Source organism: Alligator mississippiensis, chromosome 2 (assembly GCF_030867095.1).
Source record: "Alligator mississippiensis isolate rAllMis1 chromosome 2, rAllMis1, whole genome shotgun sequence".
NCBI lineage: Eukaryota > Metazoa > Chordata > Crocodylia > Alligatoridae > Alligator > Alligator mississippiensis.
In genome coordinates, this window is record NC_081825.1 from 177576342 (window position 1) to 177592994 (window position 16653).

General features: G+C 50.2%; 1 protein-coding gene across 1 annotated transcript in view; it reads right to left on the reverse strand.

Moving 5' to 3' along the window:
- The window catches only part of DDB1 (damage specific DNA binding protein 1), a 31996-nt gene extending 15506 nt beyond the window's left edge, over positions 1 to 16490 (reverse strand). The window contains exons 1-6 of the mRNA XM_006264585.4: positions 16374 to 16490; positions 16101 to 16249; positions 14516 to 14632; positions 12878 to 13099; positions 1159 to 1273; positions 952 to 1049 (exon numbers count right to left, since the gene is read on the reverse strand). Of these exons, the coding sequence (XP_006264647.1) occupies positions 952 to 1049; positions 1159 to 1273; positions 12878 to 13099; positions 14516 to 14632; positions 16101 to 16249; positions 16374 to 16434 (762 nt within the window). The 5' untranslated portion in view covers positions 16435 to 16490. The remainder of the gene's footprint in view (positions 1 to 951; positions 1050 to 1158; positions 1274 to 12877; positions 13100 to 14515; positions 14633 to 16100; positions 16250 to 16373) is intronic.
- Between the last annotated feature and the right edge of the window lie 163 nt (positions 16491 to 16653).

Here is a 16653-nt window from a genome sequence, read left to right on the forward strand (position 1 = left end):
ATCATGCCTACAAAGACTCTGCACAGCAAAGTCCAGTGTTACATGTTGGCAAAGCACAGGCATTATGGGGTTCTTCATACCAATCTGACAGGCATGAAAGCACAGGGCTCTGAACAGCCTCATCCTCATACCTATAAATACTCAAGACCCGATGCCAGTGTTTCTTTGCATGGCATTTATACGCATTTTTAACCAATTAATGGTTTCCCCTTTGAACAAGCATTAATCACATCTTCAATTTCCTCTCAGTCAAAAGCACAACCCCTCTCATGGCCCCCATATCCAGCCTATGCTTTCTATTTAGTTTGCACCCAGGGACTGTCATACCCTGCTGCCTACAATCACACCCCTGGCTCTATCCTCAGGTCCGTAGCTCTGCTCTTCCCAGAGCAGAGGGAGCATTCCCTCATGCTCAAGTGTTGTACCTGAGACCAGCAAGGACTAGTTTGTAACTCACACTACAACAGGTACAATTTCTTTGTGAGCCAATACCTGAATCTCACGTTACTTTCTAATTAACCCCTTGTTTTGGGATCCAAGAAGTTCTGAGCTTCGTGGTTTTTTTCCCCAACTCAGACACAAAGTTTAGCCCTCCATATTCATGGCTATAATAGGGGGCCAACAGGGCCAAAAAAACACACCACCCCCTGACATATTCATCAAACACCGAAGGATAGGAACCAACCACTCCACCAGACATCCAATCATGCAAACCCCAGTAATACCCTAAGCTATCACACAGGAGTAAAGGTAGCCTATTCCACAGGCAACTGAGGAAACAAAATCAGTTAAACTCCTAAACCTGGGAATGCTCAATATACATGGGCCTGAGACCATGCCATCTATGCAGGACGCAGTACAGTGTGCAAAGTGAGAAGCAGCTGTACACACGGTCCTAAGTATCAGCACTACCAAAGATGTATTCGAAATTCCAAAGAGGAGCTCTCTCACCTTGATGATGGGAGGAGCTATAGCAAGATATTTATCGCCATTGTGGTATGTGATGGACTCCTGCCCAATGATGATAGCACCTCCAAAAGGCTCAGGCACTGCAGAAGGAGAATGCAGAATCTCATTAGAAAATAGGTACAAACAGGGTGATGTAGCATGGCTGAGGCAAGACATGGGAAGCAAGATCTTTGGTAAAGGAGGACCAACCTGCAATCACCATGGATGCTTCAGCCTCTACGTTTTCTTGCTTCCAGGGACCTTTGTTAAACTCCTTCTCTCTCAAGGACACCTCGTATGTCTTGACATGGCGGCCTTGGGGGTCCTGTGAAAGGGAAGCAGTAGGCATCATTGTAACAATCAGTCAAAATAAGGTGGGTGCTTGATCATGAGCCCAGAGTTAATGCCACTCTAAAGGGGATGACTGAAGAATGAAAAATAGCCTGAATACTCGCAACTAACATCAGCATAGCACCAACTTACAAAATTGTCTAAGTATTTCTATTCCAAATGCAGTTTTAGACGCCCTCAGATACATTTTTTAAACAAACTTAAGAACAGATGCAGCACCTTCTAGGACTCTTGCATATCAAGCAAGGAAAATAATTTATTCAGTCTCTTATTATACTATTTTCTTTGTCATGACTTCTCTTTACTGACAGACAGTCCTTTTCCAAGGCATACCTTTTCTTCAATGGTTGTTTTATACTATAGCCATAATGGTTTGTACTAGACTGGCTCCAAGCTGTGCAAACACTGTACAGGAACATGGCCCCTATCCCAAACAACTTGTAGTCTAAGATGACAGAAGAGCATATGATAACACTGAGATGATATCCATCGGCACAAAAAGCAGTGATCACAGCACACTCACTAGCTAACTGATGTCTAGGTCACCTCTGGGCGCTTTTTTTGTGTCAACCAGCAGACAGTCTTCCATACGTGCATGTTGAAGGACTAGTAGTTAACTAACAAAGCTCAGATTTGGCAGTTTAGGAAGGCAAGCAAATGTCACAGCCTTTATCTTATCCAACCTGCCTGGGATTGAGCCATAGATCTCCTGAGCTAAAGGCGCACATCTCTACAGCTTGAGGCAAAAAAACAGGCATTGTAGCTGAGACTGTAAGAATCTCACATACAACAGGATCTAGACCACAAAAATCCTAACCATGACTTTATTATGTCACCCTATTAAAGTACTGCATAGTATATTACTTAAATATGGCTACCTACTTTTCACAGAAATAATTTTTCTGGACTCATTTGCCTAATGCGCAATAATATTCTGTTCTACAAAACTGCAAAAAGACTGTACAATACTATTAATATTTCAGTAGTAGTACAGAATCTTAGAATTAAAAAACTACACTGTAATGGTCCAGATGCCCCAAAAAGCTGAGTGAAGGTCACTAGTTTGAATTTCTCCAAAATGATTTTGTTAAAAAGAAAAGGTGCTGTTTGGCTCTGCATTTACTGCATCAGCACTTTCCAGATCAAATCTCCACAATATGAGAAAACATTTTTACTTTATAACTGCCAACTCTGCAAATGCAAACTCAAAGTTAAGCTGTGTTCTTTCTGGCTCAAGCTTCAAATACTCTGCAACTGAAATATAGCAAGCAGTTCTGGTGACAATACTCTTAGGGAATCCAGCTTGCATTACTTCAGTTGTCCTGGAGGTACAGATTCAACGGGACTAAAGCGCGAGGCAAATTTTAGCCAGAAATGTTCAAGGCATAAATCTAGTGAGCAAGCGGCTCACTAGAAGAATCTTGTCTTAACAGATTCTTGTCAAAGTAAAAAAAAAAAAAGTTAATGCTGGCATTTCTTGACCTACTTTAAGTGCCTGCAACTGCAAGTCCTCTGTATGGAATAAATCATATTTGTGGTATCTATCTCTGGCATAAAATATATACCCAACGCATTTAAGAAGGTTCATTGTGATTCTACTTGAACCAAATCCTGTGATCAGAATTAATCCATCTGAAGAGAAATGAAATGGAAGAAGCATTTGGAAACATCCTTGTACCTCCACACACGACTTGGATGCAGAATGACTAAAACAACGCAAATATTTTATACAAGAATTAATGAGTCAGGGGGGGATGGTTGTCTTACTTGCTGCGAGGGCAAAATCTACTATACTGCATAAAGAGCGTCTGGCGGAGACACCCAAGCCAATAATCAATCCTTGCACTAGCACTGCTTGTTTATTATGAACAGGATATTAATACAATCATAGAAAATTAGGGCTGGAAGGGACCTTGGGAGGTCATCTAGTCCAACGCCCTGCTCCAATCAGGACCATCCCCAACCAGATCAGTCCAGCCAAGGTTTTGTCTAACTGGGTCTTAAAAACCTCCAAGGATGGAGATTTCACCACCTCTTATGGTAACCTGTTCCAGTGTTTTACTACACTCTTAGTGAGAAGATTTTTCCTAGTATCCAACCTAAACTTCCCTTGCTGCAACTTAAAACCATTGCTCCTTGTTCTGTCATCTGCCACTACTGAGAAGAATCTAGCTCCATCCTCTTTGGAACCCCCTTCAGGTAGTTAAAGGCCGCTATTAAATCCCTCTTAGTTTTCTCTTCTCTAGACCAGTGGTCTCCAACCTTTTCAAGTAGGAGATGATTTAAAAGCAACCCAAGGTCTACCGCGCACTGCTGTCACCCACCGCCTCATGTCCAACGGGTAAGTCTTTCGGGGGGAGCAGAACGAGGCAGAGGGAGAAAAAATTATTTGGGGGCACGCCTTCCCAGCAGGTAAATCCCACCCAGCCCCACTCAACTTACCTCTGCTCCTGCCCCTGAGGCACTGTCCCTCACCACAGGGGCCTCAATCACAGCCCCGCCTCTTCCCTTCCCCACGGACAGACCTGCTGGGCTGGGGCATGTGCATGCATGCACGCAGACACTCAGCCCCCCACCTCAGCCTCAAATCGACTCCAAGTGGCCCCGAGATCTACCGCAAGACGCTCCAAGATCTACCGGTGGATCAAGATCCACTCGTTGGTGACCACTGCTCTAGATTAAGTAGCCCACTTCCTTTAGCCTCTCCTCATAGGTAACGTACCCCAGCCCACGAACTATTTTCACTGCCCTCTGCTGGTCTCTCTCCAACTTTACATCCTCTCTGTAGTGGGGGGGGGGGGTCCCAAATCTGGACACAATATTCCAGATGCAGCCTCACCAGTGCTGAACAGAGAATAATCACTTCCCTTGACCTGCTGTCCAACACTCCTACCAATGCAGCCCAGTATGCCATTAGCCTTCTAAAGAACAAAGAAACTGTGGCAGAGCCAGGGAGAAGAGAGGGAAAGAAACCCTGCTCACCGCCTTGCCTTAGCCAACTGGAGCCCCAAGACTTACCAGACACCCAGCCCCAGCACCAGAGCAGCAGAGCTGGAATGGCATCTCTACTTGTTCCCGGCAGCACGGGGTGAGCGGCAGAGCTGGGAACTAGTGTTACAAACGGCCATTGGCTCAAACTGGAATGCCTGGTGGAGGTATGGCTATGGCTCCTTAGAAGCTTCTCAAGTGAGCCAGAAGCCAGCTGATTCTGGGCCATTCTTCCTTGTAGCAGAAGGGAGCAGCCTCAGCTGTGCAGCAAAGACAGCTGATGATTGGCTCCAGGGATGGGGCAGAAGCCTTAAAAACTTAGAGGAAACCAGACCCAGTAGTGAGCTGAGGAGAATGCATGTCTGGCAGCAGATGGGTAAGAAGCAGCCTGTCTGCTCAACTTTTCCTATACTGATAACAGATGGACTCCAGGGGCCAAGGCCGGAACCTATAGCAATGACACAGGGGTGGCAGCTCTAATAATGACTGATTAATCTCTGGAGATATAAGGCGGGAGCGTAGGGGTGGAGGAGCTCTCAAACTTGACCCTTAAGGCCCTATACTGCCTTCCAGCCCCTAACAACCTATGAATCTATGAATAAAGCCCGACAAGAGACCCTAAAAGGACAAAGACACCGAGCTTGGCAAGCATTACCCTTGGGGTGACGGCAACTTGGTGACAGGAATACTGTTGGCTCATATTCAGCTTACTGTCCACCGTAACCCCCCAGGCCCCTTTCTGCAGAGCTGCTGCCTAGGCAATAACTACCCAACCTGTACCGCTGTGTGGGACTGTTCCATCCTAAGTGGAGGACTTTGTACTTGTCCTTACTGAACCTCATGAGATTTCTTTTGGTCCAATCCTCCATATTGTTTCATAGATTTCATAGACATTAGGGCTGGAAGGGACCTCGGAAGATCATTGAGTCCAGCCCCCTGCCCCAGGGGCAGGAAGTCAGCTGGGGTCATAGGATCCCAGCAAGAAAAACATCCAAATTTCTTTTGAAGGTGTTCAATGTAGATGCTTGCACCACCTCCGATGGCAGGCTATTCCAGACCTTGGGGGCTCGGACAGTAAAGAAATTCTTCCTTATGTCCAGCCTGAAATGGTTTTGCAGGAGTTTATACCTGTTCGACCTTGTCATCCATTGGGATGCTCTGGTGAACAAACGTTCCCCCAGATCCTGGTGAACACCCCTTATAAACTTATAGGTGGCCATCAGATTGACCTTGAGACCGCACTTTTCCAGGCTGAACAGTCCCATAGCTCTCAGCCTCTCATCATAAGGTTTGTTTTTCTGACCTGTGATCACACACATGGCTCTCCTCTGGACTCTCTCAAGCTTCTCCACATCCTTCTTGAATTGTGGAGCCCAAAACTGGACGTAGTACTCCAGCTGCGGCCTCATCAAGGCAGAGTACAATGGGACAATGACATCCTGGGATTTGCTTGAGAAGCATATATGGATGCAAGCCATGTTGAGGTCTCTCTGAATCCTAGCCCTACCATCCAGTGCATCTACTACTCCCCGCAGCTTGGTGTCATCTGCAAACTTGCAGAGGATGCACTCTATGCCATCTTTCAGGTCACTGATAAAGATACTGAACAAAACCAGCCTCAGAACCAACCCCTTGGGCACACCACTTGATACCAGTTGCCAGTTGACATTGAGCCATTGATTAATATGCTCTGAACCCAATGATCCAGACAGTTTTCTATCCATCTTACAGCCCATTCATCCAACCAACCAACCAGTATTTCCTTAGCTTGGCTGCAAGAATGTTGTGAAAAAACATATCAAAAGCTTCGTTAAAGACAAAGAATACCACATTCACCTGTCTCCCTGCAATCACAGAGCCAGTCATCTGATCATAGAAGGCAATCAGGTTGGTCAGACATGACTTGTCCTTGGTGACTCCATGCTCACTGTTCCTAAACACCTTCATCTCCTCCAAAGGGCAAAGAAAGAGGTATACAGGCTGTGGAAACGGGGTGTAGCTACCAAGGAGGAGTATACCTCCCTGGCTTACACTTGCAGGGAATTGGTTAGGAAGACCAAAGCAGGATTAGAATTTAGGCTGGCGACAAAAATTAAGGACAACAAGAAGTCCTTCTTCAGGTATATAGGGAGCAAAAGGAAGGTGCAGGAAAAAAGCACTGGGGTCAGACATAGGTGCTTATCCAATCTCCTCTTGAGCACCCCCCCCCAGGTAGGGGAGAGCATCACCTCCCTTGGAAGCCTGTTCCAGATTCTGGCAACCCTTACTGCGAAGAAGTTCTTTCTAAAGTCCAACCTGAATCTGTTCTCCATCAACTTGTGGCCATTGTTCCTAGTTACTCCAGGGGGTGTCCTAGTAAATAGAGCATCTCCTATTCCCTGCTGTCCTCTGATGAATTTATAGGCAGTCACAAGATCACTTCTTAGCCTTTTCTTGTGAAGGCTGAGGAGATCTAGGTCCCTCAGTCTCTCCTTGTAGGGCCTTGCCTGCAGGCCTCTGACCATATGAGTGGCTCTCCTCTGAACCCTTTTGAGAGTCTCTGCATCCCTCTTGAAGTGCGGTGCCCAAAACTGGATGTAGTACTCTAACTGCAGCCTGACCACTGCCGCATAGGCGGGAAAGCATCACCTCCCTGGACCTGTTCGTCATGCATCTGCTAATGCATGATAAAGTGCATTTAGCCTTGTGATCACTGGGGACCTTGGAAGATCATTGAATCCAGCCCCCTGCCCCAGGGGCAGGAAGTCAGCGGAGGTCATAGGATCCCAGCAAGATAAACATCCAGGTTTCTCTAGAAGGCGTTCAAAGTAGGTGCTTGAATCATCTCCGGTGGCAGTGTTTTCCAGACCTTGGGGGCTCGGACAGTAAAGTTCTTCCTTATGTCCACCCTGAAACGGTCTTGTTGGAGTTTATACCCGTTCAACTTTGTCATCCCTTGGGGGTGCTCTGGTGAACAAACGTTCCTCCAGAACCTGGTGAACACCCCTTATAAACTTATAGGTAGCCACTGGATCGCCACTGAGCCTGCGCTTTTCCAGGCTGAAGAGTCCTATAGTTCTCAGCCTCTCATCATCTGGACTCTCTCAAGCTTCTTCACATCCTTTTTGAATTGTGCAGCCCAAAACTGGACGCAGTACTCCAGTTGCGGCCTCACCAAGGCCGAGTACAATGGGAGAATGACGTCCTGGGATTTGCTTGAGAAGCATCTATGGATGCAAGCCAGGGTTTTGCTCGCTTTACTAGCTGAAGCATCACATTGAAGGCTCATGTTCATCTTGCGGTCAATCCTGACCCCCAAGTCCCTCTCGTCCGTAGCGCTAGTCAGTGTAGCACTGCCGAGCCTATAAACATGCTGCAGGTTTTTCCTCCCAAGGTGGCGAACCTTGCATTTTTCAGTGTTAAACACCATCAGGTTCTCGTCTCCCCATTTCCTGAGCCTGTCAAGGTCAGCCTGGATTACCCCTGTCGTCAGGTGTGGATGCTTCACCCCAAAGTTTGATATCATCGGTGAACCTGGCCAGTCCACTTCTGACTCAGCACTTCAGCCTTTTCTCCATCCTCTATCACTAGGTTGCTTCCCCCATTCAATAAGGGACCCACACTTTCCCTGATCCTCCTTTTGTTGCTGACATACTTGTAGAAACCCCTCCTGTTACCCTTCACATCTCTTGCTAGCTACAACTCCAATTCCACTTTGGCCTTCCTGACCTCATCCCTGCATGCCCAAGCTGTTCTCTTATATGCCTCCCTAGTTGTTTGTCCAAGTTTCAACTTCTTATAAGCTTTCTTTTTGTGATTTACCTTACTAAAGAGTTCCCTGCTAAGCCAAGCTGGTCTTCTGCCATACTTGATAGTCTTCCTGTGCATTAGGATGGCTTGTTTCTACACTCTCAGTAAGGCTTCTTGAAAGCAGCCAGTGCTCCTAGACTCCCAGGGGATCCTGCCCATGAGTTCCCTGAGCAAGTCAAAGTCTGCTTTTCTGAAGTCCAGGGTCCGTACTCTGCTGCTCTCCATCCTTCCTTTCCTCAGGATCCTGAACTCATTCATCTCATGGTCGCTGCTGCCGAAGCTGCCATCCATTACTACTACAATCCCCACCAAGTCTTCCCTGTTTGTGAGCAGAAGGTCAAGAAGTGCGTGGCCCCTAGTTGGCCATCCAGCACTTCCATCAGGAAGTTGTCTCCAACACTTCAAAAACTTCCTGGATTGCCTGTGCACTGCTGTAGTGTCCTCCTAGCAGGGACAGGGTGATTCAAGTCCCACATGAGCTCTAGTGCCTGTGATGGAGAACTTGTTTGAAGAAAGCCTCATCCACCACATCCTCGTCTGGTGGTCTATAGGAGACACCCACCATGACATCACCCTTGTTGCTCTCCCCACTCTTACCCTAACCCAGAGACTTTCAACAGGCCTATCTCCAGTTTCATACTGGAGCTCTGAATAATCATATGGCTCTTCTATATAAAGTGCAACACCTCCTCCTCTTCTCCCCACCTGTTCTTCCTAAACAGTTTATACCAGAGGAGGGCAAAATACAGCCCACAGGCCGGATCCAGATCTGGCCGGCAGAGAGATTTTATCTGGCACACAGCAGGTCCCTCAGTTCTGCCTGGCCCAGGCACTGTCTGGCCTGTGACATGACCCACCACCACCTGGGCACGCAGTGGGGCTGGGGCAGTTCCACAGCTGGACTGTCTTTCTAGGCAGCCTAGGTAGCAGTGGCAGCTCCTTTTGGCTGCCACCGCCACTGGCCCCAGCCCTGTATTATTGGTGGGGACCCGCGTACACAGCCCCGACCCCAGCCTGCCCTGGACCCAGCCTGGCGGAGCAGACCAGCTCGACCAGCCAGAATCCGCATGCAGTGTAGGAGCTGCAGCTCAGTGCAGGGAAAAAGCAGCTCTTCCACTTCGCCACTTCCAGGCCTTTCTTGCTGCAGCTGCTCTGAGTCCGCACCTGGGTTGCCCTGAGGCTCCTCTGCACTGCTGCCACTGCCCTGCTGGGTGGCCCCAAGGCAGCAGTGATAGTGGCAGAGAGGAGCCACAGGGCAGCCCAGGCATGGGCTGCCAGTGGCTGCAGCGAGAAGGGCCCAGCAGCAGTGAAGGGACAAGGGCTCTTTTCCCCCATGCCAAGCAACAGCTTCTGCCTGTCCACTGCCACTGCTCAGCATGGGCAGGCAGTCCAGGGCAGGAGCTGTTCATGTAGCTTGCTGATCCGCTCCAGCCAGGGCGTCCAGAGTGGATGCAGGGCCAGGGCTGTGCACTGTTGGCGGTGAAGAGCTGCAGGACACACAGGCTCCAAGCTGTTGTGGGGTGGGGGAGACACTGACTAGCTCACAGCAGATCCCCCGAACCACCTATGTGGCCCATGGGCCTAAATAATTGCCCGCCCTTGGTTTATACTCATCCATGACAGTCATGTGACCTATCCCACCAAGTCTCTGTTATTCCAATCACCTCACAGTTCTGTGACTGTGCAAGAACTTCCAATTCTTCCTACTAATTTTCCAGACTCTGCATTTGGGTAGAGGCACCTGAGGTAACTAGCCGATTGTCCTGATTTCTCAGAAAGAACGAGAACACCTTCCCTGTTGTCCACTTCTGCTTGTGGTTCTTCCAGGTCACCCACTTCACCACTTTTCTCAGGACTTTGGTGTCTATCCCCCAGTAAACTTAGTTTAAAGCCTTCCTCACTACATTAGCAAGCCTGTCTGCGAAGATGCTCTTCCCATTCTTCGTCAGGTGAATCCCATCTCTTCCTGGCAACCCTTCTTCTTGGAACATCATCTTGTTGTCAAATAAGCTAAAGTCCTCTGGCGACATCACCTGCACAGCTATGCATTGATCTGTAGGATGTGCCCACTCATCTGGGCCCTTTCCCTTGACCCAGAAGCATTGAGAATACCATCTAAGCCCCATTCCCCACTTCACCCCTGCACCCAGAGCTCCATAGTCACTTTTGGTCTGCTCAGGGCTCCCCTGCCAGTATCACTGGTTCCCACATGGATGAACAGCGTGGGGTAGTAGTCAGAGGGCCAGATGACTCTCAGTAATCCCTCCGTGACATCTCAGATCCAGGACTTAAGCAAGAAGCGGACCTCCCGAGACAACAGGTCAGGCCAGTAAATGGATGCCTCTATCCCTCGCAGAAGGAAGTCTCCAACCACCCCTGCCCATCACTTCTTCTTGGTGTTGGTTGTCTTGATCATTCCCAACTTGGGAAGGCCTGGCCTGTACTCCTCCACCAATGGAACACGCTCCTCCCCCTCTGTTGCTAGGGCTCCATATCTGTTCTCCAAGGAAACTGCTGCAGATAGAGATGAAGACTTCTGCTTGCTACCAGAGATCACAGGGTTCCAACTTCTACCTTTCTCAGAGTCCATCTCCTCTCCCTTCTCTAGCGTTGCCTTTGGCAGGTTCTTCCTCCAGTTCTGGAGGTCTCCTCCAGCACTGAATCAATGAACACCTCATGGTAAAGGATGTTTCAGAGCCTCATCACCTCTTCCTCTAGCTCTCGTCTGCCTCCGCTCTCCCACTGCCCTTCTCCCAAGCATACCTTCCCTAGTAAACCTGCTTGTAAGCTGGCCTGTTTACTGTACCTTTGTTCCAAAACAGAAACCTTCGCCCTGGCCGGTAACTTCTTTAATACCCAGTTCTTAAACACTTTTTACAAGAGGTGCACCGATACATTGGTCCCATATTGGATCAGCACTGATATAAGGAAAATTATCAGCAATTGGCTTTTTTTTGGCTGATATGGCCCCCGTGGATGCGCGCAGCTGCAGTGCAGCATGCAGGCAGCCAGAGGCATAGCTCAGCAGCATGGAGAGCAGTGAAGTTTGGCTGGTAAGTCTGCTGTCAGGGAAGGTTTGTGGGGGAGGGGGTGGGAGCAGATCAAGGCCCCAGCACAGAGAGAGAGTGGGGCAAGGGCAGGGTGCACGATGAAGCTGCAGCGCATCTGGGGGATGCAGGGAAGAGGTGTGGCTCCTGCTGCTGCATACACCTTGGGAGGGCATGGGGGGCCTGCGCCCCCCAGATCCACATGCAGGGCAAGGGCAGACTGCTGCTGTGCCGGGCTCTTCCCGGCGGGGGGAGAGGGGGGAGTTGGGCTGGGGCTGCACTCTGGGCCACTGGCGGCAGTGCTGGGAGGGGGGGCCCTACGGCAAATTCTGGAGTGGCTGCAGCCCCCCCACCCCCGGATCCCCTTCCCAGCAGCACCACTGCCTGCCCAGAGCGCAGTCCAGACCAGCCCCCACTCCCTGCCGAGAAGAGCCTGACCCCTCCCCAGCCCCAGCCCACTCTCATCCCACATGCAGTTTGGAGGGAAAAGCCCCGCAATGCCCAACCAGGGTGCATGCAGAGGCAGGAGCTGTCCCCTGGACAAGCCGCTTGCGGCTCCATCCCACACTCTGCCCCGGCTGTATAGCGCCTGCACCTGCCCCAGTTCCATTCTCTTCCTCACCACAGGGGCATCAATCTGCCCCCTCCACACCCATTCCCTCCCCCCTGCCCTTTCCCTAAGACTTACCAGCCGGACGATGCTCTCCACACTGCCTAGCTGCATATCGGCAATCAGATCCGTATCAGCCGATATAGCACATTAAAAATCGGCCATCAATATTGGCCCAAAAAAGTCTCCATCAGTGCATCCCTTTTTACATTATTTTAGTGGGACAGATTATGACCCCAGCATATCTCTACCCAACATAACAGGCAGGACATAGGCAACAGCAAGATAAATTTCCCATGGAGAGTAACCGTTAATGATGGGAAGGGAATCTCAGGATCTCTGGTTAGTTCAGTCCTTCACATCTCTACCCAGACTGCTATCTAATTTGGGGGGGGGTGCAACTGATGGACAGAGTGCCAGACTGATATTAGAGAGACCTGTGTTGTATTCCCAGCTCTGAATCAGACTTGCACATGACCTTAACCAACTCATTTAACTTCTTGGGCGTCAATTTAATTTTCCTATCTGCAAAATGGGGGCAGTAACGCTTGCTTTTGGAAATAGCCTTGAAATTCAGATGAAATGTGCTACGTATAAGCTTGATTATAATATTATGACCAGAGATCCTGGTTCTCTGATAAAAAATAAAAAAAACAAAACAATTTCCCCAAATCCACGTTTTTCTGTGATTAAAATGAAACGCCACTGAAATATATATATTAGTGGCATTTCATTTTAATCACAGAAAAATGTGGATTTTCGGTTACTTACTTTATTCTGAAAATTGGGGATTTTTTTTTTTTAATCAGAGAAAACCAGGATCCCTGATCATGACTTGGGCTAGTGGCTTTCATTGTGACCTAGCCACAGTCTATCCTAGTACTAGACCACCACTAAACTCAGGCCATGGAACAGCTGTCAGTTGGTAATGACTTTCAGGCTGTGAGACCTGGGCGATATCGAACATGACAAGGCAAAGATGAAGAGCAACGCAGCCTGTTACTAAACTCCTGAGCCAGTCAGCTGGCTGGTTTGCAAATGAGGAAATGATGATGCAACAGAGTTGCTTAGTTTAGGTTCCAGGACATCATAAACAGTCAAGTCCATCTTCCTCAGGGACAAACTGAGGAAGCCTCCACAGTACCTGGTAAACAAAGCAGATGGTAGGGGCCTGGCAGCCATAGAGAAACTTGACATCGATGACCTGCAGCTCCTCCAGACGGATGTTAAAGGCTTTTAACTCCTTGTTGTCACGATCCAGAGGGATGACTTTGAAAAGGCCATCATAGAGTCGCAGTCCAATCATCCGGCACTCTGGGTCAATGATGCCAATTATACCCGTTTCAGAGGGACGACCAATACGATCCTAGAAAAGAAAGACCAGCGTCAGGGAGCGCAGGCCAGAAGCAAGAAGAAACTCAGTGAGCAAAAGGGGTGAAGTGGGTGTCCACAGTACAGATGGATTCCCCATAAGTCCCTTAATAAGTTTCTGCATATTATCTTGCAAGTGAATAGTGACTTGGACATCACCAGAGCTCTGGGTTTTCTGTTCGCCATGGAAAAACAAGGTAAAACATGGATTTTTTTTTTAAAGGAGAAAAACATGGGAAACAGTGCGTTTCCCCTTGCAGGCTGGCAGAGTTCCAGCCTGCAAGGGGCTGTAAGGGAGTGAAAGGAAGGCGATCTCAGGCAGGGGGTGCCACGTGCATGTGCACATGCACATGGCAACCACACAGCATGGAAAGCAGCTCTTGCAGCTCCCTGCAGGTAAGTTGCGGGGGGCAAGTGAGGGAGCTGGGTAAGGCCAGGGCTTGGAATGCTGCCCAGCTGTGGTGGCACATGGGGCTTGGGGCCCAGGGCCAGGGTGGGAATACATGGCCACAGGGCCCAGGTGGGAGGCAGGACAGAGCCATAGAAGGCTTGTCTGATGGGAGGGGGAGGGGAGAAGAGGGAAGGTGGTTCACTGGCTCCCTGCCACTGCACATACTCCCAGGGGAACAGAGCCCCTTTGCCTGCTCTAAAGCAGAGCACCTTAATCTAGTACCTGACTTAACAAGGGTTCATTTTTTGTGCGATCAGACATTTTAAAAGCACCCTGAAGCTGAGTGGCTGGAGTCCACACACCCACCCGCCATGGACTCCATCCCAGCCACACAGCCCATGAAGGAGGTAGAACTGAGCTCCACGCTCTGCTCTGGCCACAGCAGCTGCCGCCACGGGCAGGGCCAAAGGGCTGTTAGTGTGGACTGAAAGGGGCATGGCTTAGCCGGGGGGAGGGGGGGGGCGGCGCACGGCCTGGTCTCAAGGAGGGGAAGGGAGTACACACCAGCTCCACCTGGCTGCACAAGTCTTGGGGTTTGGGAAATTGGGTGGGAAAAGGGAGGCCAGATTAATGGGCACTGCTCCCCAGCCACCAAATTCCTGAGCAGTAGAGAGCCTTGCAGGGCTGATGCGATGGCTCTGTGGGCCAGAGGTTGAGCCCCCCTTTCCTAAATTATTAAAGAAAGCAGCACCAGCTGCACGGAGACTCCTGCCAAAAGCAGTAGGAGCCCACCCAAGTTAGCAGCGGGACCGGATTCTTGCACTATGAGCTCCCGAACCCCCAGGCAGCGAGGAAACCAGGTGTGAGCCTAGATCCACGTGCTGGTGCAAGGTAAGGAAGTGCCCTGCTAGCACTCAGTGCAAGCGTGGGGAAACAGAAACTGACTGCAACTGGCCCTGCCGCACAGGAAGCCAAACCAAAGCACCAGCAGCAGCAGCATCTGTCCAGGGAGCCACTGACCTGCACATCGCCGTGGGCATGGGTGATGATGTCCATGCTGTCCCCACTCTGCTTGTACTCCAGGATGCAGGCATTGTACTTGGCTGTCAGGATGAACAGCAGGTCCTTGGTCTCCCCCTGCCCGCACAGGAAAGTGAAAGTGTCAGGGTACAGCTTCACATGTGGTGGGGACAGTGGATAAAAATCAATGATTTCTTAAGATGAAATTTTCTTTTTAGTTAAATCAGATTTTTTAATTCAATTGTATTTTCTGATTTTTTTGAAGATGCTTTTAAAAAAAAAAATCTATATAAAGGTAGCTTTAAACTTAAGATACGTTAAAGCTCAAGGATATCATCAAGAAATAAGAATTATAACTTCTAATTACATACTATTTGAGACAATACCTTCATGTAACCTTTCTAGAAAAATTTTATAAATAGGTCACAACAGGTCATGGACTATATATTAGGGGCCCAATCTTAGAGGCTCCGCTATAGATTAGTAACGATGAAAGAAAGCAACTATATCAAATGGGACTCAGTGCTCAGTCTACAACAGCATTTCCCAACCTGTGGGTCATGACCCAAAAGTGGGTTGCAAGAATAAATGAAAGGGTTGTGAACAAACTTTAAAAATAGATTTTCCTTTAAAGAGGAAAAACATTGAAAAATGGGACTTTTCCCTTGCAGGCTGGCAGTTTCCACCTGCGAGGGGCTGCTTGGGCCCCCTGCTGCCCCACACACTGGGAAGCTGGGACCTGGGGGCACTGAGTCAGGACTGGCCATTGATGTTTACAAATGGGTCCTGGTACAAAAAAGGTGGTGAACCACTGCTCTAGATCAGCTTTTCCCAACCTTTTTCTACCCCATGGCACACTGACGTGGCCTCCTCCCCCTGTGCCACAGAGGCCGAGTGGGGTGGGGGGGAGCAAGTGGCCAAACACCACAAACCAGGGGAGGGTGGCGAGTGGCCAAACACCACATAGCGGGGGGAGGGGAATTTTTTTTAAAAATCCGGTGGCCAGTGGCTGGACACCGCAGACCAGGAACAGGGAAAGGAGGGTGGGCAGTGAGTGGAGGAACACCACAGAGCTGCAGGAAGTGGATGTTGGGGTGTTTGAATCGCCAGCTGGAGCCACACTCTGTCTGTCTGCCTCCACAGTAGGCGGAGGACATGGCTCCAGCCCCAAATGCCACAGCACACCTGGACGTGCCGGATAGCACACCGGTTGGGAAACGCTGCTCTAGAAGATCCCACGAAGCATCTCTGTGATGCTTATTTTCAGTTCGCAAACCAGATTTGTCTCCAGAGATAACAACCTTGTTCACAGCAGCATACGGAGATGAAAGCCAACAGACCCGACTATTACCCACCCATCAGCCCTATTGTCCCTGGGCAGTTTGTGCAGGCAGAGCCAAGCCCATCCCTCGCCCTAAAGGTGCCAAGTTTCCAGATGTGCAACGAGCAGAGGCGATCAAACAGCAGGAATGCACTTGCTGTGGAAAACAACGACGGCATAGAGGCTCCCTGACCAACGATGCACAGCGAGTTACTCGAGGTTTGAATCGCGGCGGAACTGGGGCCCGCCCCGCCCTGCGCTCACCTTGCGGCGGAAGAGCTCCATGACTGCGATCTTGCCGTACATGCCCACCTCCTTGACGGGCCGCAGCCCCTCGGCGCTGACCGCATAGATCTCCAGCCGCGTGTTCTTGGCGATCAGCAGGTTCAGGTCCTCGGCCGACGTGAAGTGTCCTGCGGGGGGGGGAGGGGGTCAGCGCCAACGGCTCCCCCTCCCCCCGCCGCCAACGGCACGTCCCGCCCCCACCCCTACCGGGCCGCACCGCGCCCCACCCCCCCCCCGCGCGCAGGCCGGTACCGGTGACGCAGCCATTGACGGCCGTGGGCTTTTGCGCCGTCACCACATAGTTGTAGGACATCGCGAGGGGCGAGCGCGGCCCACAGGGCCCGCGCGGCGGTAGCGCCCGAGCGCGCAGGCGCACGATGATGCAGGCGCAGGCGCGGGGGAAGGGAAGGGCGGGGCCGCTGACGAAGCGGCCTCTGGCGCGGGTTCCTGGGGAGTCACGTGACCCAGGCCCGCGCCTGCTCTGCCCTGAGCCGGCCACGTGCGCGTGGGGACACGCCCCGCCCCTGCGCAG